Source organism: Phocoena sinus, chromosome 10 (assembly GCF_008692025.1).
Source record: "Phocoena sinus isolate mPhoSin1 chromosome 10, mPhoSin1.pri, whole genome shotgun sequence".
NCBI lineage: Eukaryota > Metazoa > Chordata > Mammalia > Artiodactyla > Phocoenidae > Phocoena > Phocoena sinus.
Genome location: NC_045772.1, coordinates 5,669,894 through 5,697,296, shown reverse-complemented (window position 1 = coordinate 5,697,296; position 27,403 = coordinate 5,669,894). Strand labels below are relative to the sequence as shown.

Below are 27,403 nucleotides of genomic sequence, written 5' to 3'. Positions count from 1 at the left end.
CGAACCCGTGTCCCCTGCATTCTTAACCACTGAGCCACCAGGGAAGCCTCTCTGGAGAGGTTTGAGGATCCTAGTGGGCTGGGAAGCCACGCTCTGTTAAAGCATCTGGCATCTCCCTAATGGCAAGAGGACACCCAAATGCTTCAAGCAGGGTTTTAACGTGATCGTCTTTGTAGTTTAGACAAAGACTGGCTACGTAATGGAGAAGAGAATCTGGGGGCTTCCATCTCAAATATCCAATTGCCCGCACAAGCAATCCACTTCAGTTCACTCACTCACTCATTCATTCATTCCGTCGCTTGGCACTTAAGATGCCCTGTCCATGAGTCGGGTACGGCTCCACTGCTAGGTACCGGGACTTTGGGAGTGAAGGGACAAAGTCCCTGTGCTTTACATCCTTGGTGGGTGGCACAGGTAATAAACATCAACAAATGACAAGAGCCATGAAAAATGGAGCCGGGTGACAGGTAGAGAGTACCTGGGAGGTGGGGTGGAGGGGAGGTGGAGAAGGAGGTGAATAGAGTGACCTGTCACTCTGGGTGGTGGGGTGTCACCAATCTCCTCTCCAGGTTAACATGTCCAAAATGGAACTTCTGATTGTCAGCCCTGAAACTCGCCCAGCTCAGGTGACCATCCTGAGTACCCAGATGCTCAAGCCGGAAGCCGGGGCTCATCCTCGCTTCCTTCCCGCCCCACCCCAACGCACGCCCCGGCCGTCCAAACACACCCGGAACCTCCACGTGAGCTCACGGTGTGTATTCATAGGAGAACTGCAGAGATAAAGGGCAGCTCCATCAGCGGAGGCGGGGGGCTGGCGGTTCTTGTTACATCAAGCTGATTTCCAAAGGGGCTTTATCATTTACACGCCCACAAGACACACATGAGAGGACCAGTTTCTCTACCTCCCTGCTCTATCTTTTAACGTGTTTGCAAATTTACAATTCTTTTACTTCAAGTGATATCTAACGTAGCTCGTATTTCCTTCTACTTATTAACCTATATTTTAAAGCGATACCAAGTCTCAGGCTCGGAGTCCTTGGCAGACAGAGGCATCTCATTAGGATTTAATCATATTGTTTTCATGAAATGCAGTCTTAGTGTAACCTCTTTATAGCAAGTGAGGGTGTTTTTACATGTATGGTGGTAAGAAAAGCCTTTAAAAAATTAATATACTTCAGAAAAAGAAGAGTTCATATAAAGAAAATAAAATGTACTCAGGTAGACCATGAGTGCCCAAAGTTTGGGCGATATCTTCCTTTTCATGGACAAGTAAACAGAGACCCCCCAAGAGGTTCCCCTCTCTTGCCCCTTGGAAGTTGCAGTTTCCCAGGGTTCCTATTCCTTCTCCAACCTCCCCCTCAGCTGATGATCTCACCTCCCCCTGCACCGAGGAAACAGAAGTCCGGAGGGCGGGACTCCTAGGTTAGCGCCCACGCCCACCCCCCTTCCTGGCCTGGCTCCATCTATCAACACTTTTTCTCTCCAGTCTCTGGCTTTCCACTAACTTCTCCTCCCAGCCCACAGACAAGCACAAAGCCTGTCTGTGAAGCAGGTGAACCCTTTCTCAGCACTGCATCCTCCACTCCACAAGCACCCCTGGCACCTGCTGGGGGGTCCACCCGCCCCTCCCAGCCCCGGCCCCTGCTCGGCCCACCTGCTTCCCGTGCGACGTCGGACCTGGCTGGCCTCCTCCTGCCCCCTTAGCCCCAGGCACCGCCCTTCCTGTCCCCTTGCCCCAACCTTCTCGGCCTCCTTTGCTGTAGGACCAGCCAGGGCCCTGGTTGTCTGGTGGTGCTCTGCCAGGTCCCACCTGCAGCCCTCTCACCTGTTGGTCCCCCATCCACCCCGGACAAATGCCGGCTGAACGAATGAACCAACTGTCGGTGTGAGGACGCTGGAGTCTCATCACGGCCCAGACTCCTCTCTGAGCCCCACGGCCTCCCGGAGTCTTTTCCCCGTGTTTTCACCCCGACTGGCTGACTCCTTCTGTGTTCTCTCACTGGCCAGCAGCCCCTGGCATCATTGCAGACTCCTTTCCCTCCTCTGCCATCAGCCTCCCGGTCCAGAGTCACCAGGTCTGTCCTTCTACTGCCCAGACTTATCCCAAGTCGCCCCCTGCAGTCCTCTGCCGCCCCCTCCTTTCAAGCCCCTTCTTTTCCTCTCTCCCCATTATGTCTGCTCCCCTCACCGGAGCCAGAGCAATCTTTATCCATCAGGGTTTTCAAAGCCCTCTGGGTGGCTCTCAGACCCTGTGGAGAACCCTGCCCACCGGGTGAATCCAGTTCCATAGTGTAGAGCCACAGTCCCTCCTGCCCGCCCTTTGGTACCGTGCCCCTGCCGTCCTCCCCACCACACTCCTGCCCCAGGTGTCCACGTGAATGTGCCGTGGGCCCCTAGCCCTCTGGGCTGCCTCCTGCTAGCATACAGCCTGAAGTGCTCTCCCCTTTCTTCTCCAGATTCAAGCATCACATCCCTGTGGAGCTTCTCCCCTTCCATGCCGTGCCCCCCTGCCCCATCCTCCCGGCTCGAAGTGTCCTTCAAGAATTGCACACGGTCCTCTGGGCCCACATGCCATGCGGGGTGCGTCTGCATCGGTTTCCCTCACATTAGACCACTCTGTAAATGAAGGGGTTTCTGTAAACCTATTAACAGGACGGCCAGGACGCAGGAGGCTCGCGCAGTACTCCTGAGTGAAAGACCAAGTGGAGGAAGAAGTGAACCGCCCTGCCAGTCCTGGGCTCCACTTCCCTCTCCCTCTCTCCCTCTCCCCGGACCACGCGCAGCAAAGCCACGAGCCAGCGAGCGACTGAAGCCCCTGCAGACACGGACAACAAGGTGGCCTCCCCGGCTTGCCCACTGCCCAGCCCAGGCCCTCGCCCCTCCCTGAGCTCCCCCACAAGTCCCTCTGGACTGCTTCTCCCCTGTGCCGCGCTTCTTCCACCCACTAGCGAACTGATCTTTCTGCAAACGTTCCGGAAACTGGATGAATGCAAACACCCGGCCTGGCACACCAAGCTCTCTGCAAGGCCCTCTTGCTGGGGAAAGCCTAGGCCTCCCCCTTCTCTTCTTACAAACCACAGGAGAAACGGGCTATGAGACATGAGTGTTCACAGAAGGGAGATTCAAGAGGCCAACAATTACCAATAAGATCAGCTATGTTTCAGGTCACTTTAAGTCAATGTAATGTAAAGAAAAACAATAAAGATTTTTAACATTCCAGCCAGTCGGAAGGAATGAGAGAATCGCTGTGATTCCACTGGATTTCCACCCACAGTGATCTCCCAGATCACTGCCCACACGCTGGGAAACACTGGCCCCCGTCCCTGAGGCCGTGCAGCTCTGAGTCCTGGGACAGCAGCAAGTGGGTGGCAGGTGGCGTGTCGGAGGCGTCATCCCCTGCAGAGTGCCGGCTCGGCCTGCAGGTTGTCAAGGTCATCTGCAGAGAGGGAATGCCCCAAGGGGTGTGGAGGGTGAAAGGGACACCAGGCAGGGGACCCCTGGGACCTTCAGGACACCATTCTCTTCTTTCTCTAATATCCCTGTCCCACCCCCCACCCCACCCCCCGCTCCCCAGCTTCGGCTCATCCATCACAAATTAAGTTTTAAACTAAAACGAAAGAAAAGTATAATTCAAGTTACCATTTACGGGCTGGCTGATCATAGCCAGACACCCTGGGAGGTTAAATGGCGTAACGATTAAGAGCATAGGAGTCATGCAGACCAGAGGTAGAACCCAGGCTCCACTGACTAGCTGTGTGACGCCAAGGAGGTGCTTAACGTCTCCAGGCCTCCATTTCCTTATCCACGAAAGGAACTGTCATAGCTGCCCTACACGCTTGTGGTGAGGACTACATGACAGCATATATGCCAGACTTTCAACCAACGCCCGATGCTCAGTACAGACTCAATACATAGGAGCTATTATCAGCACTACCTACTAACATGGCAAAAAAAATATGTAGAAAAAGGTTTAAAACTGTAAAACAGACTTTATGGAAAACACGGCATGAATTAATTTTGTTACTAGAAAACTTACTTTACTAAATGTTCGGTTGTTAAAAATGGGCAGAAAACTTGCATGATTTGCTTGAAGTTATTTCGCTCAATGAGCCCTGTGTCTCCAAGGTCATGTGACCGCAGCATATTATAGAAAACTTGTAGATTCCTGGAAATGGAGTCATGAACAATTTCTTCCACCTAACAGAAAAAACAAACATATTTACCAAGCTGCACGTTTGTAACCTGGGGTGGTAGCACCTTGGGGCCACATAGGAAAGCGTTACTTACTGAATCCCAAGCCAGGAAGAGAGGTGCCTTGGTGTCTTTACAGGAGGATGTTTTGCTTAGCTAATTGGGAAAGAGAAAATATATAAATACAAATCACTCATAAAGGCAGTAGGAGCTTTGGAGGCAGGTGGACTTGGATTGTGAGTTTTGTCCCTGATTATTAGCCAATAGCTTTAGACCTTGAGAAGTGAGTTTGCTCCCCACCCCCAATCCCCATCTGGAAATGGGATAATAACATTTAACTTGTGCTTATTTTTAAGAAGTACAGGAAATATGAAAAAATCCATCACCTAGAAATCAAATAAATGCAAAGTGAAAGAATAATGAGATGACATTTTTGCCCATCAGAATGGCAGAAATAAAAAGGAAGCAAACTGCTAGTGTTGAAAATGGGTAACATCAGACAATTTGATAATCTACAGCCTCTAGAGTAACAGTGACTGTCTCTGGGGAGCGGCTGGGGACAGAGGTAGAGGGAAAACTCACTTCCACTGTATTCCCTTCTGCATCTTTTGCATTTTGTACTTCATACATATATCCAACTTTTAAAATAATTAAAATATTTTAAAAAATAATATATAAAATTTTTATTCCATTTCTGGAAATTTATACTAAAGAAATTATCACAGGATGATAAAAAAAAGGAGGCAATACAATATTCCTTGCAGCAAAATTTATAAAAGGAAGAAAAATGAACACCCAGATTATAAGAGCAGGGAATACGCTGCCTCTTTTAATATTACATAGCAGAATTTTTACTGACACTAAGGGTTAACAATACGTTAATCAACGACAAACTAAAAAGTCACTAATTATGGGGTCTCATTTTAAAATAAAATAGATACTATATATGAAAGTATACATATATCCAGTTCATCAAATTATATACATTACATACGTGCAGTTTTTATATATCAATTATACCTCAATAAAGCTGCAAAAAATCACATGCCTGTGTAGGTATAAAGGTTTGGAAGGATATGCAACAAAGTATAAGAGTGAGTAACAAGGTAACACAATTCCTCAATGTTAGAATTAGCAGTGATCTTAAATTTCTTCTATTTGCATATCTCTGCCTTCTACCGTTTCTAATTCACTTGTTTATATTAACATGCACTCAACAAACTGCTTTGTGAGCGCTGCTGGCACTGGGCCATGCCTGTGGGTACAATGGGCAGTACAACCAGAAAGGCCTCCGCCTTCCTGGAGGCACGACGGCGACATCGTGACAGAAGCGTGACCCTGTGACTGTCACAGGTGTGTGAGGTCGATGCCTGCAAGACAGGCTTCATCAGAGGGGGCAGGGAGGGTCCCTGGAGAATGGGCCCTGGACCGGGGCGCGGGAAGGGGATCCTGGCAGGAGCTGCACTGCCGAGGATGGCGGCGGGAACCTGGGGAGCCCGAGGACCCGAGCGGTGCGGCGGTGAGGAGACCCCGTGAGAGGCGGCAGGGCTGGACCACGTGGCACCCCATCAGCTACGTGGGGAAGTTCTGCTTTATCCTGCGGGTCCCAACGCCATCAGAGGGTTTGCAACCTGGAGGCTGACAGCATCTGACTTAAGAGTAGACAGAGACCACGCTGCTGGCCACATGGAGAGCAGACTGTTCACATGTCTGTATTTCTGTTTTTAAAGAAAACAAGGTGGCTATGTGCAGGGCTGCTGTGACAGTCAGAGGTGATGATTTACAAAAGCTAACACAGGGTCTGTCCCACAGCAGAATTCTGGAAAAGTTGCAGCTCTTCATTTCTGCGTGTAAAAGGGCACTGGGACTCACTTTTGAATCAGAGTTCAAGAAGGATCGAGTGACATGGTTTGGGATGTGCACAAGGTGGGCATTCAGGAAGCCATAATTTTTTTTTTTTTTTTGCGGTACGCGGGCCTCTCACTGTTGCGGCCTCTCCCGTTGCGGAGCACAGGCTCCGGACGCGCAGGCTCAGCGGCCACGGCCCACGGGCCCAGCCGCTCCGCGGCATGTGGGATCTTCCCGGACCGGGGCACGAACCCGCGTCCCCTGCATCGGCAGGCGGACTCTCAACCACTGCGCCAGCAGGGAAGCCCAGGAAGCCATAATATTGAAACCAAAAGCTAATCTGTACCTGGTAAAGAAAGCCTTTAACAAACATTTCAACGACACTCTTAGTGCTTACTGCACACGTTATCTGAAACTAATCTGACTTTTTAAAGTTCTTAAAATGTTCAAATGATAATAGCTATTAAAGTTATAGAAGTATTTTTAATAATAAAACCATCAACTTTTCAGCCAAAAGAAATAAATACTAAAAGTAAGTGTTTGTCACTAGAGGCAATAAGCAGTTTGTTTTTGTTTCTACTGCAAGACATGATTGCAAGAGCAGTGCCATTGCAATGCTGGGAAAAGGAGTCACATCCAGCATATAAAGTGCTGTCACTCAAGGAAAAGTTTTCAGAAATGTCAAAGAGCATCCTTCAATGAGATTTAAAAACTCAAAGTTAGGCAACTTTTAAACACAACTCTTACTTAAAAATTAATGCAGCTGAAAAATGTGCTCATCCATTTATTTAAACCATATTTCACCTACATCTCTTATTCCACTAAGAACACTTAAGTTGCCTGCCATAAAGAGAAAGGCAAACGTGAAGTTGTTGTAAAACTCACCTTAGGGTTCTCTTCAAGCAGTTCAACAAACGTGCTGACGTTGACCCATCCGGTGCACCCAGGGTCAAGCGTGTGCACTAGTTCTTTGAATTCTGAATCACTTATTTTTACAACCATGCAATTTAGAATATGTCGCAATTCTTCCCCTGTTATATGTCCGTCAGGTTTCTGAGCATGAGAATATATAAGGGAATTTTTTAAAAAGAAAAAAAAGGAAGCAGGAGCATTACGTGTATTTAGCAGCACTTATTAAAGCATGAGTTTGGGCCAGAAAGAATTATGATTTGCAACACGAATACCTCAACTGATGGTCATTACTGTATAACCCACGTGCCAAGAGTGGTGGGGGGAAGGGAATCTGGAACTTTGCAAGTGCAGTTCCTACAGGGTTCTCTGTCAGGACACGACAGGAGACAGTCTCAAGAGAGGAAGGAGGCTGACCCTTTTCCCAGGACAGGCTGAATGCTGGCACATTCACAGGGCACCCCAACCCACCTGAGGGCCCCACGGCTCAGCCTCATGGGGCACAGAACTTCCTGGAAATTCAATTACAACTAGCCGATTCACTAAGAATATTAACCATGCTCGTTTTCACTACCACCAACCTCATCACTTACATAAATGTACAATTACTTAGTGAGAAAAAATTTCAGCCATGCTGCATAAAGAAAACATTATGAGCAAAATACCGCGAGGCAAATTTCTTCCCCCAGAATAAAAAATTACCAATAAGTAAATTGAATATCAAAACTGAGAGAAACTGGGCTTCCCTGGTGGCGCAGTGGTTGAGAATCTGCCTGCCAATGCAGGGGACACGGGTTCGAGCCCTGGTCTGGGAAGATCCCACGTGCCACGGAGCGACTGGGCCCGTGAGCCACAGCTACTGAGCCTGCGCATCTGGAGCCTGTGCTCCGCAGCAAGAGAGGCCGCGATAGTGAGAGGCCCGTGCACTGCGATGAAGAGTGGTCCCCGCAACTAGAGAAAGCCCTTGCACAGAAACGAGGACCCAACACAGCCAAAATTAATTAATTAATTAATTTTTAAAAAACTGAGAGAAACTGTTTACTGGAAAAGCAGGGGAAATAAAGAACCCTACCTCTTCATAGGGAGATATTGTGAATACCAGTGTGACCAAAGACTTGTTAAGTAATAAAGCCATGTATAAATGTAAACTATGGCTTTGGGGTCCAAAATCTGAAAAGGATATAAGGTCCTCTTGGAGAAAATTAAGTAATTTAGAGGATATGTGCAGGGCACTTTTTGGTTTGGGAGTGACAATTGTTTAATGTCCAAATGGGAATCATTGACAACTAATATTTATAATTTTCAGTAAATTTATCAACGATCACCACTATCTAATTCCAGAATATTTTCATCATCCCGAAGAAACCTTGTGCCCATTTGTACTCACTCTCCATTTCCATCTCTATCCTAAGGCAACGAATCTACTCTCTAATTCTCTGTATTTGCTTTTTTCTGGATATTTCATGTAAACAGAATCATACAGTATATGCCTCTGTGTGCACCTTCCATCTGGCTTCTATCACCTACTGTGATGTTTTTGAGGTTCATCCATGTGTTGCATGGATCGGTATTTTGTTCCTCTCTATTCCTGATATTACTATTCCACTGTGTGAGAGAGCACATTTTGTTTACCTTGTCATAAGCTGATGAACATTTTCATTGTTTCCAGTTTAGAAATTATGAAGAATGTTACTATGGACTCTTGCACACAAGCCTTTGTGTGGACACCTGTTTTTATTTCTCTTGCACAGATACCTAGGAGTGGAACTGCTGGGTCATGTGGTAAATTTCCACTGAAATTTTTAAGAAACTACTATGTTTCCACAGCAGTTGCACCATCTTCCATCCCCACCTGCAGTGTATGAGTTCCATCTCCACAATCTCGCCAACACTTATTGCCATCTGTCTTTCTGATAGTAGCCATCCTAGAGGGTGTGAAGTGATACATCTCATTGTGGTTTTGATTTGCATTTTCCTGATGACTAATGACATTGAGCATCTTTTCATGTGCTATTTGGCCGCTCCTATACATTCTTTGGTGAAATGTCTATTAAAATCTCTTGCCCATTTAAAAAATCAGGTGGTCTCCTTATTGAGTCCTAAGGATTCTCATATATTCTAGATACAAGTCCTTTACCAGATATATAATTTACATATATTTTCTCTCAGTCTGTCATTAATGGTATCTTCTGAAGCACAAAAGTTTTAAATTCTCATTAGTCCAATTTACAGATTTTGTTCTTTTATGGATCATGCTTTTAGTGTCACATCTAAGAAATATTTGCCTAACACGAGGTCACAAAGATTTACACATATGTCTTCTTCTGAGACTTTTACCGTTTTAGCTCTTATATTTAGGTCTATGGTCCATTTTCAGTTAACTTTTGTATATGATGTAAAGAAAATGTCTAAATTCATCTTTTTGCATATAGATATCCAATTGTCTCAGCACCATTTGTTGAAAAGATTATCCTTTCTCCTACTGAATTGGTTGCAAATTAATTGACCATAGATGTAAGTGTTTATTTCCATACTCACAGTTATGTTCTGTCAACCACTAAGTCTATCCTATGCCAGTACCACACTGTCTTTATTACTGTCGCTTTATCCTAAGACTGAAAATCTGCAAGTTTAAGTACCTCTAACTTCCTTCTTCTTTTCCAAAATTGTTTTGGCTATTCTGCCACCTTTGCGTTTCCAAATGAATTTTTAAGATCCGCTTTTCAATTTCTGGAAAAAAGCCAGCTGGGATTTTGATGGGGTTTGCATTGAATCTACAGATCAATCTGGAGAGAATTTCCACCTTAATAATATCGATTCTTCCAATCCATGAATATGGAATGTCTCTTCACTTATTTACATCTTCTTATCCTTGTAACAGTTTTTTATAATTTTCAGTATACAAGCCTGGCACTTCTTTTCTTAAATTGACTCCTAGGTAATTTATTCTTTTTATGCTATTGTGAATGGAATTGCTTTCTGAAGTTCATTTTCAGATTGTTCATTGCTAATTTATAGAAATAGAACTGATTTGTGTATATTGATCTTGTATCCTGTGACCTTGATGAGTTCATTTATTAGTTCTAGCAGTTTGTGTGTGTGTGCATTCCTTAGAATTTTCTATTAAAATATCATGTTGTCTGTGAATAAAGACTGATTTATTTACTTCTTTCTTCCCAATCTGTATGCATTTTATTTCTTTTCTTTCCTGATTACACTGTCTAGAACTTCAGCATAATGTTGAAAAGAAGTAGCTAGAGCTGATATCATTGTGTTTTTCCTGATCTCAGGAGGAAAGTATTTAGTCTTTTACCACTGACTATGCTGTTAGCTTTGGGTTTATCGTAAGTGCCCTTTATCAGGTTAGGGAATTTCCTTTCTATTCCTAGTTGGTTGAAAATTGTTATCCTGAATGAGTGTTGAATTTTTCAAATATTTGTTTCTGCATCTATGATCATGCAGCTTTGTCCTTGTTTCTATTAATATTTTGTATTACATTAATCGATCTTTTGGAAGTTAAACAAACCTTGCAGTCCTGGGATAAATCTCACATGGTCGTAACATTTAATCCTTTTTACATGTTGCTGGATTCACTTTGCTAATACTTTTTTGAGAATTTTTGCAACTATATTCACAAAGGATATTGATCTGTGATTTTCTTTTCCTGTGATCTCTTTGTCTGGCTTCGGTATCACGATAATATTGACCTCAGAGAATTAGCTGAGAAGTGCTCCTGCTATGCCTTCTGGAAGTTTGTAAAGGATGGCTGTTTGTATAAGCAACCTTTCTAGCCTTCAATGTAGAGAATTTTGCACATTTTTCGTTAGATATATTTCTAGGTATTTGGTTTTTTAAAATATTTTTAGAAATGATATTTTAAAACTTCTTTTTCTAATTGCTTACTGCAGGTTATAGAAATATTATTGATCTTTGCATATTGACCTTGTATCCAATGACCTTCTCAATTCTATTATTACTTCTAATATTTTTTGGAAGATTCTTGTGGACTTTCTATGTAAAGTCATGTGAGGTGCAAATAATAACACAGAGAATAAGAGTACGTGAACTGGCAGAGTACAGATTGTTTCCGGGCGCAGGAAAATGAGCCACAGCTGATGTAAATGGAAGTGACCAGGGTGATGGGCCCGCGTGGAGGGAGGATGCCAGTGTGTGGAGGCAGCACACACAGCTTCTTGGAGTGGCTCTAAAACATCTTCTAACAGCTCTGCGCTCCTCTCTACATCAGGGGGACCTGCTTCCCAGGGCTGCCCTCTGTGGCTAGGCAACATGCCATCCCTGCCCACTCCTGGCTCTCTCCCTCTGCTCTCCTTCTCCTTCCAGGTCCCAGAATGTGGCCAAGACCCAGGTAAATGGTCAGAGGGGTTGGAGCGGGCATGTCGGTTGGAAACCACGCCCTCTGCAGCCCTCAAGTATCTGATGGCCGTGGCTCTCGTGTGATGCCCCAGAGGGTAAGCTCATTGTCAGCAGGGACTTCACCTCATTCACCTATGAGTTCGACCTAAGTGCCCATGGCCGGGTCCGGCATGGGGCAGGCACTCAATCCCCCACCTTCTCAGGTGTGTCCGTCAGTCTGTCTGCCAAGCGGTACATCAGTGACATATTTGGCACGGTAAGCATTATTACAGTCCTCCATTAGCGGAGATGAAGATTTCACTATTTTTAATTAAATTACTTCTTCAATATACTAATACAAGCTGAGGGGGATGAACACACGGAAGCCTTCGTTTATCTTAAAGAGGTGGCCCACCCGACATGCTAGCAGGTGGCTCAGCGCAGGGCGCAACGCGCCCGCTCTGGAGCAGCCGGTTCAAATCCTGGCCCCATCACTCACTAGCTGGGAGCCTCAGGCCGGGCACGCGCCCCCACGTTCCTTTCCTCAGCAAATGAGGATGAAGTGAAAGAACTGAATGAAGATGATGATAGTGTCCACCTCACAGAGGTGCTGAGAGGCCGAAGTGAGAGAATAGGAGAAAATCACTGAAGACAGGGCCCGGCACACAGTCGGTGGCACTATTCCTGTCCATCCTGAGAGAACAGGTCATATAGGCATAAAGATTAATGACAGCTGGTGGACCAACTAAAGCGTCTCCGCCACGAAAGCAGGACCCCAAACCTTGGAATCCACACTGCGCAGCGGCATTCTAGATGGACAGAGGTGCGGCCCTGCAGCCTCCGGAGCAGAGAGCAAACCCCCGGACCCATAGGTCCACCTCCAGGCCCTGGGAGCCTCCCCAGAGCCCTGCCCCACAGCGCAGACTGCCCCTCGCTCGGCGGACTTCGCAAGGTAGACACTGAGGCCGAGCAGCTCCGCTTTGGTACTCGCTCATGTATGAGTCTGAGGCAAAGTAATTCATCACACTCCTGGTTAGTTACTAGAGATTCAGTTATTGGATGTGCTCAGTAAATAACTAACTTGGGAGATATTGCTATGTACCAAAAGCATCCGAATGCTGCTTTCTAAAATAAACATGAAAGTGGGACAGGAGCTAATGTTTCAAGCAGAGTCATGAATAAGCCTCCCTTTGCAGTACAACTAAGTAAGTAAACAGGCTATTTTGGAACTAAGAAAATGTTCCTGTCACGGGCTACAGTTGGTTATGAACCCATACACTCTAGGGTGGGATGTGGGAGGACGGGTCAGCAGGCCTGGATTAGTCCTTAATTAAATAGCTAATGATGACTAGTCACTCCAATTTTAACAATCTTGACACACGTTGTTCTAACCCCCTGGCATTTATATTGCAGTAAATTTTATGTCTTCTATCCTCCCAACTAGACCCAGCTCTTGAGGTCAGGCTTTGTATCCCTAAGGACTCAATATTTCCTAGCATGTAACGGGAGCACAAAAGATATTTGTTGAGTATATAAATGGATGAATATACAGTTTTTATTGGTCCTGTTTTGAGTACTAGCTTTCTTTGAAACAATGAGTTTTTCACCAGAGAAGGGTTTCAAAGTCTTACAGAGTTGGGGCTTCCCTGGTGGCGCAGTGGTTGAGAATCTGCCTGCTAATGCAGGGGACACGGGTTCGAGCCCTGGTCTGGGAGGACCCCACGTGCCACAGAGCAACTAGGCCCGTGAGCCACAACTACTGAGCCTGCGTGTCTGGAGCCTGTGCTCCGCAACAAGAGAGGCCGCGACAGTGAGAGGCCCACGCACCGCGATGAAGAGTGGCCCCCGCTCGCCACAACTAGAGAAAGCCCTCGCACAGAAACGAAGACCCAACACAGCAAAAACAAATAAATTAATAAACTCCTACACCCAACATCTTAAAAAAAAAAAATCTTACAGAGTTGATGATCAGCAGTGCTTTCTTCAACGATGCACAGTGATCCTCATGTCTAAATAACTTTGCGATAATGTTTTCCTTGCGAAATTGATTTCTGAAGTTGATGCTACAAGAGAATTAAGAGAAAAACAGGAATAAGATTATGTTCTTGAACTTTGTTCTTAATGCAAAAAAAACAAAACAAAAAAAAACACCACCCTAAGAACAACTATAATAGTGCTTTATTTCTGGATGGCTCCTTTCCCTGAAAGTGTCATGTGCTTGTGAGGGCCCATCTGTCACTCAGTTAACGTGGTACCTAGTAAGGGAGCTGGCATGCATGCAATTCCCATAGGCACCAATCATCTTTGCTGGGCCATCACCCACCTCTTCCCGTGCCGACTAGCTGTGGCCAGCCCTCTTGCCGATCTGTGCCTTTGGTCTCAAAAAGGACCAGGAAAGACGCCTCGATCACTGCTGAGACAAACAGCTCCCTGTACAGGCAGCGTGCTGTAGCCCACTCGCCAACATGCTAACTGAGGGCACACATTTCCAGTGTTGAAGCAGTGAGGATGTCAACCTTCACAACCTCTCCCTCCCTGTTGACAACGGCCATGACCACCTCTATTATCAGACCCATCTCCCTTTCTTGCCTCTTGCTTTCATCCCCTGAGCTCAGGGCCAGCAGTCTGCATGTACCCTTGAAGGCCCATGATCATCCATCCACTCTGGAGATCAAAGCCAACTTCACCAGGGACTCTGATCAGAAAGGGGGCTGGAGAATCTCCTAACAATATATGCTTGTTGGCCGCCCTTTTCAGTGTTCAATTAGACAGTTTGACATTTTCCACTAAACAAAGAATGATCGTGAATCATACTGGCTCTGAACAACTCTCAAATTGTTTAGGGGAGCTTACTGCTGCATCTGTACAGCCGTCTTAGCTTTTACCAGTTGTGTGAGAACATATAAACACACACACCCTTACCACCACTTTTAAGAAACATATAAAGTGGCAGAGGGCTTCCCTGGTGGCGCAGTGGTTGAGAGTCCGCCTGCCGATGCAGGGGACACGGGTTCGTGCCCCGATCCGGGAAGATCCCACATGCCGCGGGGCGGCTGGGCCCGTGAGCCATGGCCGCTGAGCCTGCGTGTCCGGAGCCTGCGCTCCGCAACGGGAGAGGTCACAACAGTGAGAGGCCTGTGTACCGCCAAAAAAAAAAAAAAAGTCTCATGGCATTGCAAAATGTCTCCTGGGGGGGCCAAGATTGTCCCCAGTTGAGAACCACTGTTTTAAAGTAAAGAAAATTCACAGGTTAATTCCTACAGTCCTGGACAAGGTGCTGTGAGGCAAGAAAATTGTAAAGAAAACAAGTAATTTCACTTAAGAAATGAACTCACAGAGCCGCATCCCAGAGATGCAATGTGTGGGGAGTGCAGTGGGCTCCGAATACCTGGAAGGCTGGTGACCAGGGCAGTTCATTAAATATTCATAAATTCCCCAAGACAGGGGATAGGACCCAGCAAAACGGGAATTAACTCTGTGGTACATTTTTCTTTACAAGAGAGCACAGCGCTTCCGATGAACGTGCTGAGGTTATAAAGTCTGTTTTTTCTTTAAGATTTACATAGGGTGGTCAGTACAGGGTACACGTCAAGATAAAATAGTTCTTAGAGGGAAAGCCTAAATTCGAAAATGTCATATTATTATTTTTTTATGTTTTGGGCCACCACCGCCCACCACAATTTATGTGCTAAATATAAATCTGAAGTTATAATAGACATTAGAATGAAAACAAAAATAATGGCACTCAAGGCAAATAATCCACAATATTTGCACCATGCAGAGAGCGGTTGGAAAACAAGTTAACATACATTGCTCTTTTCCATATGATATTTAACAAATATGTGTTTGCACACAATTTTACAAGACTATACTTAGTGCTCAGAGAGTGATGTTGGCAGGGTCGGTGTGTGTACTGAGGGTATTCGGGCTCCGTTTCTTGCGCCCGTGACTCACTCACCCTATGACCTAGTGAAGACCCCATATAGTCTTACTTTTTCATCTAGAAATTGGAATAATAATTATACTTACCTTATAGTTTAAGGCAGTTTTAAATAAGAAAAATATATGGAAAATAATTTATAAGCTATATGTTATTATGCAAAAGTTAGTAATTATTCAAAGAAGACTAATTTGTCATTCAATAAATGAAGAAAAAGTAATTCAGATATTCTCTAACCTTTTACATATTATGACATATGTAACCAAAATTTAGTTTAGTTTAGTTTTTTTTTTACATACCTATTTCTTTTCGTCAGGGGAATTTTACTACCAGCTTCCAATAACTGAGGCTCATAAAATGATGTTAAAAATTGCTTCCAATTGACTTTAGTGGTGGTTTTAAGTCCAAATCTGGATTTAAAAAAAAACAAAAATAGTATTTTGAACATTTTTTCTATAATGCTGCATGGATTAGATACTTAATATTGAATTGAAAATGGAAGCAGTGAATTTATATGAAGTTTCATATCTAAGGTAAACAAAATAATTTAGTAAAATAATACTACAAATTGATTTTTTAAAAGCAAGGAAAAACCAAACTGATTAATACATCTCCATGTCTTTATATTCTGTTAGCAGTAGCATACACTGAATGAAGAAACAAAGGGATTTGATTAAAATTCTAACGTACATGAAATAATTCTTTCAAATTCATTATTTGAAGAGCTCAGTTAGAGTGGTAGGCAGAATAAAGGCCCCAAGGTGTTCACGCTCTAAGTCCAGAAAATAGAGAAATAAGAGAAAAGATTTCTGGAGAAAAGCTTTAGATATGCTTGGGTGAGCCCCAAGCCCAGCGCAAGGTAGGATGGATGATGTGTACCCCTCACCTCAAGCCTTGTGGAGAGAACTGCTCTACTTGGGAGTTTGCTAGATGCCCCTGCCACGGGGGGGGGGGCGTCTAATGTATCAGTGCCTGACGCCCTCATAGAACGGAAACCTTGCAGATGAGAGCCGAACTGCTGAGCCATTGACCGAAAATGGGGGTGGGGGCAGGTGGGGAGGTGTTGGCAAGACTGCTGGCTGACTCTCAGTCATGGGGGAAATAATGCAGAGGGTCTCGTGTGAATCTGATGTGGGCCACAAGCGAGAGAGTGAGCGTGAGCGTAAGCACACACAGACACACAGGGTCATCTAGGTCCTGCCCGAGAAGGCCACCTGGAAGAATGAACAGACCTTAATAAAGAAGGTTTTCCCTCCCTGTTTCCAGGTTCCCAGGGGCTGAGGAGGGAATAAGCGATCAGCTGAGATGGAGATGCATTCGCCTTCAAAAATCTGTGGATGTGACAGCGAGCGTGAAGCCCAGAGACACAATAAAGACTCTCATGAAAGGAAACACCTTCAGACAGACACCTGTTAGGGCCAGAAAGTGCAGTTTCCAGCTCACAGCAGAGCCAGTCCAATAGGAACCTTCCTCTCCCTGCTCTTTCTCTCCTTCCTCTGGGCATTCCAGGTGTGGAGGAGTCAGAACCCGCGTTTGCAACATGAGGAAGGAAGAGAAGTGCAAAGCGGAGATGGGGAGAAGAAGCCATCTGTGTCCCCTTTATTCTTGCCTGCAACAGACCCTAACTGGGTAGGGAACACAATTCACATTTAAATCAAGTCTACAGCTTTGACCATAATGTGAAACGGGCTATTGCAATTACTAAGCTGAGGCTCTTTGTGTGATCTGAAACAAACCAAAAAAATCAAAGTCTGCTCATGCTTTTATCCAAGGGAAGAAGAACTAATCCAGCTGAGAAAATTTAAAGGGACAGTGGGCAAGAAAATTAAGTTGCCTTAAGATTACAGTCCATGAGTCTTGCCAACTCAACTGAGGTTACATTTGCACGCATCCATCCGTCCATCCATTCATCCATCCATGTATGGTGCCAAGCCACCATCTTTCCTCACTTGAATTACTGCTATAGTCTCCTAACTGGTTTCCTTGTACTTACTCTTGCCTTCCACCAATATATTAATATTTTCATACTTTAACCAGCCTGCACTTTTTGAAATGCATATGTGATCAGATTACTCTCCTGCTTAAAATCTTTCCACGCCTCCCCACGGCTCTTAGGATGAGAATTAAAATCCTTCGGTAACGTACAGCTTGCACAGTTTGACCCTGCTCACATCTCCAGCCTCATCCCATATCGCGCTGCCCCTTGCTCTCTTGGCTACGGCCATGCTGGTCCTTTGGTTCTTCAAAAGGCCTGTGCTCTTCCTCGCCTCAGGCCTGTATGCTTGTTGCTGCCTTTGCCAGTTGCCATTCTCCCCACTACCTACCTCCCCCACTTTAGGTGGTTAATTCCACTCCTCTTTCAAGTCTCAACTTAATCATTACTTTCTCCAGGAAGCCTTCCCTGATTTCCCGAACCAGGTGCTATTTGCCCCACTGCACTAGGTCTCTATCCTTTATAGTATTTATCCCTACGCAAGTATTAATATCGTTCGCAGTCAACACTTGTACAGCGCTTTATGATTATGGCTACAGCAGCTAATGCTTGATTGGTTATTACTTCTACTTCTGCTATTAGCACCATGTATGTGGTCATGAGGAAGAGAGAGAATTGACTGACTAATTGATTTCATTACACGCACATGGCAACATATAATAAGTAGATTGTGACGGTGGTTTAATTCACTGCTGTTCGCATACAAAACAAAGTTTCATCTTTCATACTCAATCTTGCCTCCCCAAACTTTGCCCACTATGTTGATATAGTTTGTTGATGCTGTATATTTTCACCTTAAGTTTCAGCAAGTTAAAAATTAATTTTCTATATTGGAAACACTGTGGCTACTATTAAAATTAGAATCAGCTGCATACATTATGTTTAGGAAATTACCTTGCTCTTTGGTAAAAATAACAAATTAGATCTTCACTACATACCATATACTAAAATAAACTCAAAAGAGATCAAAAAGTTAAATGTAAAAGCTAGGACCATTGAAAAATGAAAAAAAAAAATCTAGGCATATATTCATCTGGTATTTGAATGAGAATGGAATTTTAAGCAAAATTTAAGAAATCACAAACTTACTTAATTACATCAAAATAAAAAATTTCTGTATACCAGAAATATTAAAACAAAGTTTAAGAGCCAAACAACAGACTTATAAAGTTACCTATCATAATTATGCATGACAAATTGTTAGTATTCTTAAAACACAAAGTACTTATACAAATTAATATGAAAATATTAACTTAACTTCTTTCAGTAATGGTGGAATAAGATCCTATTGGACCAATCCTCTTACAGATAATAACAAACTCTGGGCATAATATCAAAAGAAGCTACCTAGGGCTTCCCTGGTGGTGCAGTGGTTGGGAGTCCGCCTGCTGATGCAGGGGACACAGGTTCGCGCCCCGGTCTGGGAAGATCCCACATGCCGCGAAGCCGCTGTGCCCGTGAGTCATGGTTGCTGTGCCTGCGGGTCCGGAGCCTGTGCTCTGCAACGGGAGAGGCCACAACAGTGAGAGGCCCGCGTACCCCCCCCCCCAAAAAAAAAACCAGTAGCTACCTAAAAGCACTATAGAGTGAACAGAAGTGGGCAAACTCTGGTGGGAAATCTATACTGAGAGGAGCTGAGTTGTGAGGAGTATTTTCAGCGCATCTAGCCCAGGGACAGGCACTGCAGCATGAGGGGTGGCACAGGCACCAGTACAAAAAAAAAAAGTGGCCTTTACAGCCTGGAAAACTAGAAGACCAAACCCAGGTAAATCATAAACCTAGAGAGAAAGAGGAAATCCTGGAAGAGAAAGAGCCAGAGAGGGGTCCCCAAATTCTGTCCCACCACATTTCTGGCTGGTTCCTGAATCTCACGTGATCAGAACCTACTCAAAATAGCTTAGCTAAACACAAAAGATCTGAATTAAGATCAGAACTGCCACCCAAGAAACAGAATATGCAGCTTGAGTTCAAACAAGATAAGTACGCACTAAAACAAAAGAAACAACATTCATTGAAACAGTAATTATAACAATTTACAGTCTCCACGATTTAACATTCAAAATTTCCAGGACAGAATCTAGAAGTACAGGAATACAAAAAACCAGGAAAACGGAACATTAGTAAGGAGAAAATAAAGTCAACTGAGAGGAATCCCAAATAACCTAAATGTTCGTATCATCAGACAAGGGTTTTAAAATCAATGATTATAAGTATCATCAATGAAACAAATGAAAACATGCCTGAAATGACTCAAAAGATAGGAAATCTCTGGGCTTCCCTGGTGGCACAGTGGTTGAGAGTCCACCTGCCGATGCAGGTGACACGGGTTCGTGCCCCGGTCTGGGAGGATCCCACATGCCACAGAGCGGCTGGGCCTGTGAGCCATGGCCGCTGAGCCTGCGCGTCCGGAGCCTGTGCTCTGCAACAGGAAAGGCCACAGCAGTGAGAGGCCCGCATACCAAAAAAAAAAAAAAAAAAAAAAAAAGGAAATCTCAATAGAGAAATGGACATAATAAAAAGAACTAAATGGAAATTTTAGAATGATAAAAATACTATATAAAATTTTTTTAATGACTTGACAGAATTAAGAAAAGAATGGAGAGGATAAAGGGGAGAATGAGTGAACTTAAATACAAATCAACCAAAACCACCCAATATAACACAGAATACACATATATTTATAAAATGAATAGAGTCTCAAAGACATAATATAAGACAGTCTTACATACATGTAATTGCAGTCATAGAAGGAGAGAAGAGAAGGAATAGGGCAGAAAAAACACTAATACTTGAAGACATAAAAATGACAATTTCCCCCAAATTTAATTGATATACATTTACAGATTTAAGATGTTCAGCAAACACCAAGCAGTATATCCACGGAAAAGGCCAGGCCAAAGCACGTCACAGTTAACAAAGCTGAAAGACAAATTCAAAGGGTAAATCTTGAATGCAACAAGAGAAAAATTACTCACTACATACAGGAGGACAGAGATTTAATAAATGACTTCTCATCCAAAACACTGGAAGCCCAAAGGAGTGGAACATCATAATAAAGTGCTGAAAGAAAGAACAGTTACCCAAGAGTTCTCCATCTAAGAAAATATCAGTCAAAAACAAAGGAGAAATAAACACATTCCTAAATAAAACTAAGGGAATCCATCTTTAGTACACCTATACCTCAACAAAAGGAAGTTCTTCAGGCTGAAGGAAAGTGACAGCAGATGGGGATCACGGCTCCTCAGAAAGGAATTAAAAGAGGGTTAGAAATAGTAAATATCTGAAAATTTTTTAAAGGCTATTTTTTTGCTCTTATTTGTTTATGGCTATTTAAAGCAAAAAAAAAAAAAAGAAAGAAAAAGAAAAACCCACATTATTTTGTGGGGTTTATAACATAGGCAGATATAATACATGTATTATCCATAGTACAAAGGACACGGGGGGCAGGATATAGACCTATGTGTTACATGGGTTCTATATTTTATGTGAAGTGGTACAGTATTAACTGTATGTAGACTGGGAACACTTAAAATGTATATTATAGTCCACAGAACAACCATTAAAAATTATGCAGGGCTTCCCTGGTGGCGCAGTGGTTGAGAGTCCGCCTGCCGATGCAGGGGACACGGGTTCGTGCCCCGGTCCGGGAAGATCCCACATGCCGCGGAGCGGCTGGGCCCGTGAGCCATGGCCGCTGAGCCTGCGCGTCCGGAGCCTGTCCTCCGCAACGGGAGAGGCCACAACAGTGAGAGGCCCGCGTAACGCATAAAAAAAAAAAAAAAAAAAAAAAAAAAATTATGCAAAGAAGTATATCTACAAAGACTTTAATAAAATTAAAATTAAATTCTAAAAACGGTTTCAAATAACCTAAAAAGAAGGCCAGAAAAAAATAAACAAAAAGCAAAAGGAGAAAAAAGTGGGAAATCTAAATCCAAACATATTAATAACTATTTAAAATAATAATGGACTAAATGCTTTAATTAAAAGATAGACATTATCAGAATAGATTTTTAAAAAGCAAGATGCAAATTTATGCTGTCATAAAAGAGATACATTTAACTTAAAGACACAGATAGGGTAATATTGGGGTGGCCAAAATGTTCGTTCGGGTTTTTCCATACCATCTTACAGAAAAAAACCTGAACGAACTTTTTGGCCAACCCAAATATAAAGAGGATACTAACTTAAGCCATGTGATCAAGGTCAACATCAATGGTGACAAGTCATACTGATACTATGTACCCTTGACATGATGTAATGAGAATGGTATTTGACCTCCATGGTCTTCTTCCCACTACCCTAATCAGTCAAATCCCAACTGAGGGACATTCTATAAAATATCTGACCAGTAATCCTCAAAACTGGCAAGGTCATCAAAACAACAAGGGAAATCTAAGAAACTGTGAGAACCAAGAGGAGGCTAAGGACATGTGACTACTAAATGTAACGGGGTATCCTAGACAATAACACGGAACAGAACAAAGAACATTAGGGGGAAATTGAGGAAATATGAATAAAGTATGGATTTCAGTTAAAATAATGTATCAATGTTAGTTCATTAATTGTAAAAAAATGTACCATACCAATGTAAGATGTTAATAAGGAAAACTGGGTGTGGGATATACTGAAACTCCCTGTACTATCTTTGCAATAATTTTGTAAATGTAAAACTGCTCTAAAATAAAAAAGTTATTTTGGGGGCTTCCCTGGTGGCACAGTGGTTGAGAGTCCGCCTGCCGATGCGGGGGACACTGGTTCGTGCCCCAGTCCGGGAAGATCCCACGTGCCGCGCAGCGGCTGGGCCCGTGAGCCATGGCCGCTGAGCCTGCACGTCCGTAGCCTGTGCTCCGCAAAGGGAGAGGACACAACAGTGAGAGGCCCGCATACCGCAAAAAAAAAGTTAATTTCAAAGGTTTTTTTAATAATATAAAAAATGCTCCTGTTATAATATTCTGTGAGAAAACAGAACATATTTTATACCGCATATGGTCTCGACTATGTTAAGCATGTATGGAGTATGTGTACATGTACACACATTAAAATTCTAGAAGGAAATATACCAAAATATGAATAGTGGCCATCTCTGGCTATTACAATTACGGGTAACTTTTTCAATGGTTTCCCCTATTTTCTAGTTTGAGCCGGTACAGTTTTTATAATCAACATGAATAAACACAATTTTCAAAAAATAGCATCAGCACATAATTTTGCTAGAAATCACACGAGTAACCGTTATTAACCCAAGTTACGAAGATGGATAGTGCTGATTTCTTTAATTCTTAAAAATCCCCAGGGGCTCCTTTTATTGCCTCAGGCAGCTAGCCCTCTGGATTCTGATGTTGGGAGTCCAACATCATTCCCAATCCATGTTTCCCATCCCATGAATCCAGCTAGAGACTTACAGCAGCTTGTGACCCCATCTATGGGGAAGGGAGAAGCAACATATAAATTTGTCATCAAAGGCCCAAGTTCCTGTTGGGAAACTTTCTCTTATAGCTACAGCATGGGAGTAATTACCATAATAAGCCAGAGTGAAATCAGGGTGTTTCAAACCACTGGGATTTCTGGCACTGGCTAACTGACCACAGGGTCTTTAGGAAAGACTAAGGCCCTGCCTGATATATACAGAATATACAGAAAATTCTAGGCTGATGGACAGAAGCCTGACTTGAGTCATTACACTGGGAATTTGTGGCCTCTTGCCCGGGTCACAGACCTAAACCAATTCACACACCCAGAGACCTTTAACTGAGAGGGACTCTGCAACCTAGCCATGGGCATATACTGAGAATTTTCCTTCAAACCTTGCCCAAAGGGCCCAAGGAATATTCATTCAAACTTTGCCCAGAAGGTCCTTCAGCCATTTACCAAGGTGACTATGCATTAAGGGAAGGAAAATACCTTAGCCTTTCAGGGTTATTAGATCATCCCTCCTTACTAATGATAATTTCTGGAGAAGCAAAATGCCAGCATGGTGTGTTCGTCCAGAGTGGAGGCTTATGGAGGTGATAGATGGAGCCCAAGTCCATTCACAATGGGTCCAGTAGGATTACAAGCTCATCCCATGGCTACTTCTCCAGGCTCAGAATATATAATGGGAATAAATAACCTTAGCCACTGCAGAATCCTCACGCTGATTCTCTGTTCTGTGAAATAAGGGCTATGATGGTAGAAAGGGCCATGTAGAAGACCCAACCCTTTATAAGAGAGTCAACAAAAAGTAATACCACTTCCCTGGGGTAAATGTACATACAGATTGGCACCACCATCAAAGAATAGAAAGATGAGGGGTGGGAGAAGGACTGATTTCTACCATATTCCCATTTAAATCACCTGTCCACCGATGCAAAAGCTACTTGGGTATTAGAAACTGACTAGACTGGGACTTCCCTGGCAGTCCAGTGGTTAAGACTCTGCGCTTCCACTGCAGGGTGCACGGGTTCGATCCCTGGTTGGGGAACTAAGACCCTGCATGCTGTTTGGGGCAGCCAAAAAAAAAAAAAAGTAAAATACTTTAAAAAATAAATAAAGCAAGAAGCTGACTGGATTACTGCAGATTTAATCAGGTGATGACACCAATCACACATGCAAATCAACATACCCCCTGGCATCTGGTATGCAGCTATAGATATAGAAAATGCTAATTTTTAAATTACCATCAGTAAAGTTTCCCTTTACATGGCAGGGAGATCAGTATACCTTGACAATATTATTTCAAGGTTGTGTCAACTCACCTGCTTTCTGCCATAATATAATAAGAAGGAACTCTATCAAGCCTTGCCCAGAGGGTCCTGCAGTTAACCATCACACTGGCCCATGATTTTATTAACAGGACCTAGTAAGAGGGAAGTAACAAGTATCCCAGAGGCCCTCAGAGCAGGAGGAGATAAACCCCATGCAAGTTTAGGGGTCTGCCATTCCGGTGAAGGGTCTAGGGATCCAGAGGCCTGAGGCATGTTGGACTCGTCCCTCTAAAGTGAAAAACAAGTTGTTGTACCTGTAGCACCCATCACAAAGAAAGAGGCGCATGCTTGAAAGACGTCTGGATGCTGAAGACAACTTTGTCCTGCTATTCTGATCCATTTTCGGGTAACCCACAAGGTTGCCAGTTTTGAGTGGCACATAGAGCAGGAAAAAGCAGTTGCAGAAGGCCCAGGCGACAGGGTAAACTGCTGTCTCAGTTGGACCCACAACAGTAAATGTTAATGAGAGTGTCTACGGCAGACAGATGCTGTGTGGACCCTAGAGCAAGCCCAGGTAGGAGAAGCACTGCACACATTCCTAGAGCTTTGCCATAAGGCTCTGTCCTCTTCTGCCCTTGGCCTCTGCTGCTGAGCTCTGGTATTCACGGTGAAGGCCTGGTCACGTGACAAAGTGATCGTGAGACTCGCCCTGCCCAGAAGAGCAGGTGTTATTGGATCTGCTGAGTCATACCATGAGATGTGTGTAGCAGCAGCCCACGTTAAGTGGGAGAGGCATAGGTGAGGCCAGGCCCGAGCACGTCTGGAAGGTGGAGACGGAGTCTGCGTGAACAGGTGCCAGACCCCCATGGAGCCTTCTCACGCTGCTCATTGACCCCTCAACCCACACCCGCGGCTTCACGGGCAGGTCCACGGGTTAAAAGAGGAAAGGCATGGGCGTGGTTAGTAGACAGGAGTGGGCAACGTGCTGCCAGCAGCCTCGAGTGGAGCGCTACAGCACTCAGCCCCACTCAGGGGCGGCCCTGGAAGATGGTAGGCATAACTCCACATACACCTAACTGCCTACTCTGGAAGGATGAATTTATGTATTGATTCATGGGCAGTGACTGATGGGCTAGCTGACTGCTCAGGGACTCAAAAGGAGTGAGACTGGAATACTGGTGACAGTGACACCTAGAAAAGAGGTATCTGATGGACTCGAGAAAATCAGCACAGCTTATAAAGGTATTGATGTCCCAGGTAAGTGCCCACTGGAAGGCATCCCGGTTGGGTCATCAGGAGGAAAGCCGACCTGCCCGGGGGATGCCAGTCAGTCACTCTCCCCAGGGAACCTGGTGCTGTCCATGGTCTTCCAGATGAGGCTGTGCATTGGTGTGAAAATACAGACTCGTCATCACTAAAGCTGAGCTGGCTGCTGCCGAGCCCCCCAGGCCCCTTCCTCCAGGGGAGCTTTCCGCCATCTGGTAGGGATTACCCTGGACCTCCTTCGTCATGGAGGGGGCAGTGATTTGTCTTCACAAGATACATATTCCAGATACAAATGTCCATTCCCTGCCTGAAATGCTTCCATCGTTACCAGCGTTTGTGGACCTCCAAAATGCTTTACCCATCACCATCATGTCCCATGCAGCACAGCACTTACCAAGGGACTCATTTGATGGTGGTGAAGGTGTGGCAATAGTCTTAGACATACAGAACTCACCTGTCTTACACATACCCCATCACCAGAACAGACGTGAAAGAATGGCTGGGCACCTTGTTGATGACTCAGCTACAGAGCCAGCTGAGAGAAAAATACCCTAAATTCCCTGTGGGGTAAGGGCGCTGTTCTGCGGGATGCATTACATACCCTAAGGCAGCTGTGGCAGCCCCACCAAGAGACGACAACCAAGGGCTGAGACCCTGTGAAGACGGCTGGGTACCCTACCAGGTGAGTGATGCTGTCCAGCAAAGATGCTGGCAGAGAAATTAAGAATGGATGATGGATGAAGGAGGCTATAATTATCGATTTAGATCTCATGACCAGTTAACAATAATGCAAATTTTAGCAGCTCTTTTGTGTGTTGTTTTTGTTTTCCTATTCCCACCCCACCCCCTGCCTTATTTTTTAAAAAGCGCTGATTACAGCTAACATTTTAGATTTCATGTGGGAGACATGACTTTAAGTAGCTCCTGTTTGGGGGATACACGGTTTTCATTCCTACAAAGGACAAGGGTTTTCATCCCTCCAAGGTTTCTAAGGCTCAGAATGGTAAACGGTACCTGATATTTTTCGTTTGTCCATCCAGGTCCATTCTCCACCCTCCTCTACTCTGCACAGTACCCTGGTGGGTTGCTTCAACTGGCCCCTCGTGCCCCTGGCTTTCAGATGGGTTGGCCAGTGGGAGGTGCCAGCAGGAGATTGGAAGGTGAGAGGAGAGAGAAGGTGGGCTAGTTATCCCCCCAGCCCCTCCCCGCTGGGCTGCAGCATGGCTGTGGCTACACTCTCCTGCTGAAGGCCTTATCTGCTCTTGGGTGGCTCTCTCCTTAGGTCACCCTCTGGCTCCTCTCACTAACTTCTCCCTCTCTTGCCCCTTCAGGCCTAGGAGAGATAAATGCTTCTCCATCTACTGATTTCACTTGGTCCTGCGCTCACCTGGGTAAAAGATCCTTCAATAAACTCAGGTGCCATCTGCTTTCTGCCTGGACCCTGCCCAATGCATGTCCAGACACAGAAGACCACAGCTGAATAGGGACCAGCTCCCTCACCCCAAAATCTCTTAGTGCCGCCCGCCTTGAGTCACACCCTCCCCCAGCCCAGTCCTGGCAATCAGTGATCTCTCCTCCATTCCCATTGTTTTGCCTTTTCTAGAATGTCATATAAATAGAAGAAATCCTAGACACACGACTTAAAAAGGTTTGGGCAATAAATGAAAATATACCCTGGGGTATTGCTTCTACACTTCATACAATTTGGGCTAAATGGCTTATTTTTGGTTTGCATAGCTTCTGCCAGGCTACTAATGTCCCCAGCGTGGATGGGAAAATTCTCACCAGGAGATGCTTCTGAGTGGGGACCTGCTCACATGATGGATGGATGAAGCCCAGTCTCCGGTGAACATGCAAGTCACAGCATTTATTTCATCCTCTCAACTCTCCCAAAACCTCATTCTTCATATTTAAACACTGGCTTTGTTTCTAATAGATCTATTTTATATGAAAAACACAGCATCTTAGTAATAAAGGTCAAGTTATCTGTTTAATTAAAGCCTACCATTACATTAAAATACATATATATATATATATATATATATATGGAAAATAGCTTTTAACGTCCCTAAAATATTATTTGGATCAAGATTTTATGCCTCATTACCAAGCTGTTAGGGTTTTTAACTTAGGCCCTAGATCTTGAGTATTTAAAAAATAAACTCAAAATGACGCCCATTTTTTTTTCTTTCCATTCTTAAATTTGTTAGAAGAATAATT

At 44.3% G+C, this 27,403-nt stretch overlaps 1 protein-coding gene across 1 annotated transcript in view; it reads right to left on the bottom strand.

Annotated features, from left to right (window-relative positions):
• EFCAB6 (EF-hand calcium binding domain 6) overlaps positions 1 to 27,403 on the bottom strand; it is a 219,918-nt gene that overhangs the window by 126,834 nt on the left and 65,681 nt on the right. The window contains 5 exon segments of the mRNA XM_032645421.1: positions 4,037 to 4,197; positions 4,288 to 4,347; positions 6,925 to 7,092; positions 13,259 to 13,364; positions 15,541 to 15,651. Coding sequence (XP_032501312.1) covers positions 4,037 to 4,197; positions 4,288 to 4,347; positions 6,925 to 7,092; positions 13,259 to 13,364; positions 15,541 to 15,651 — 606 coding nt within the window.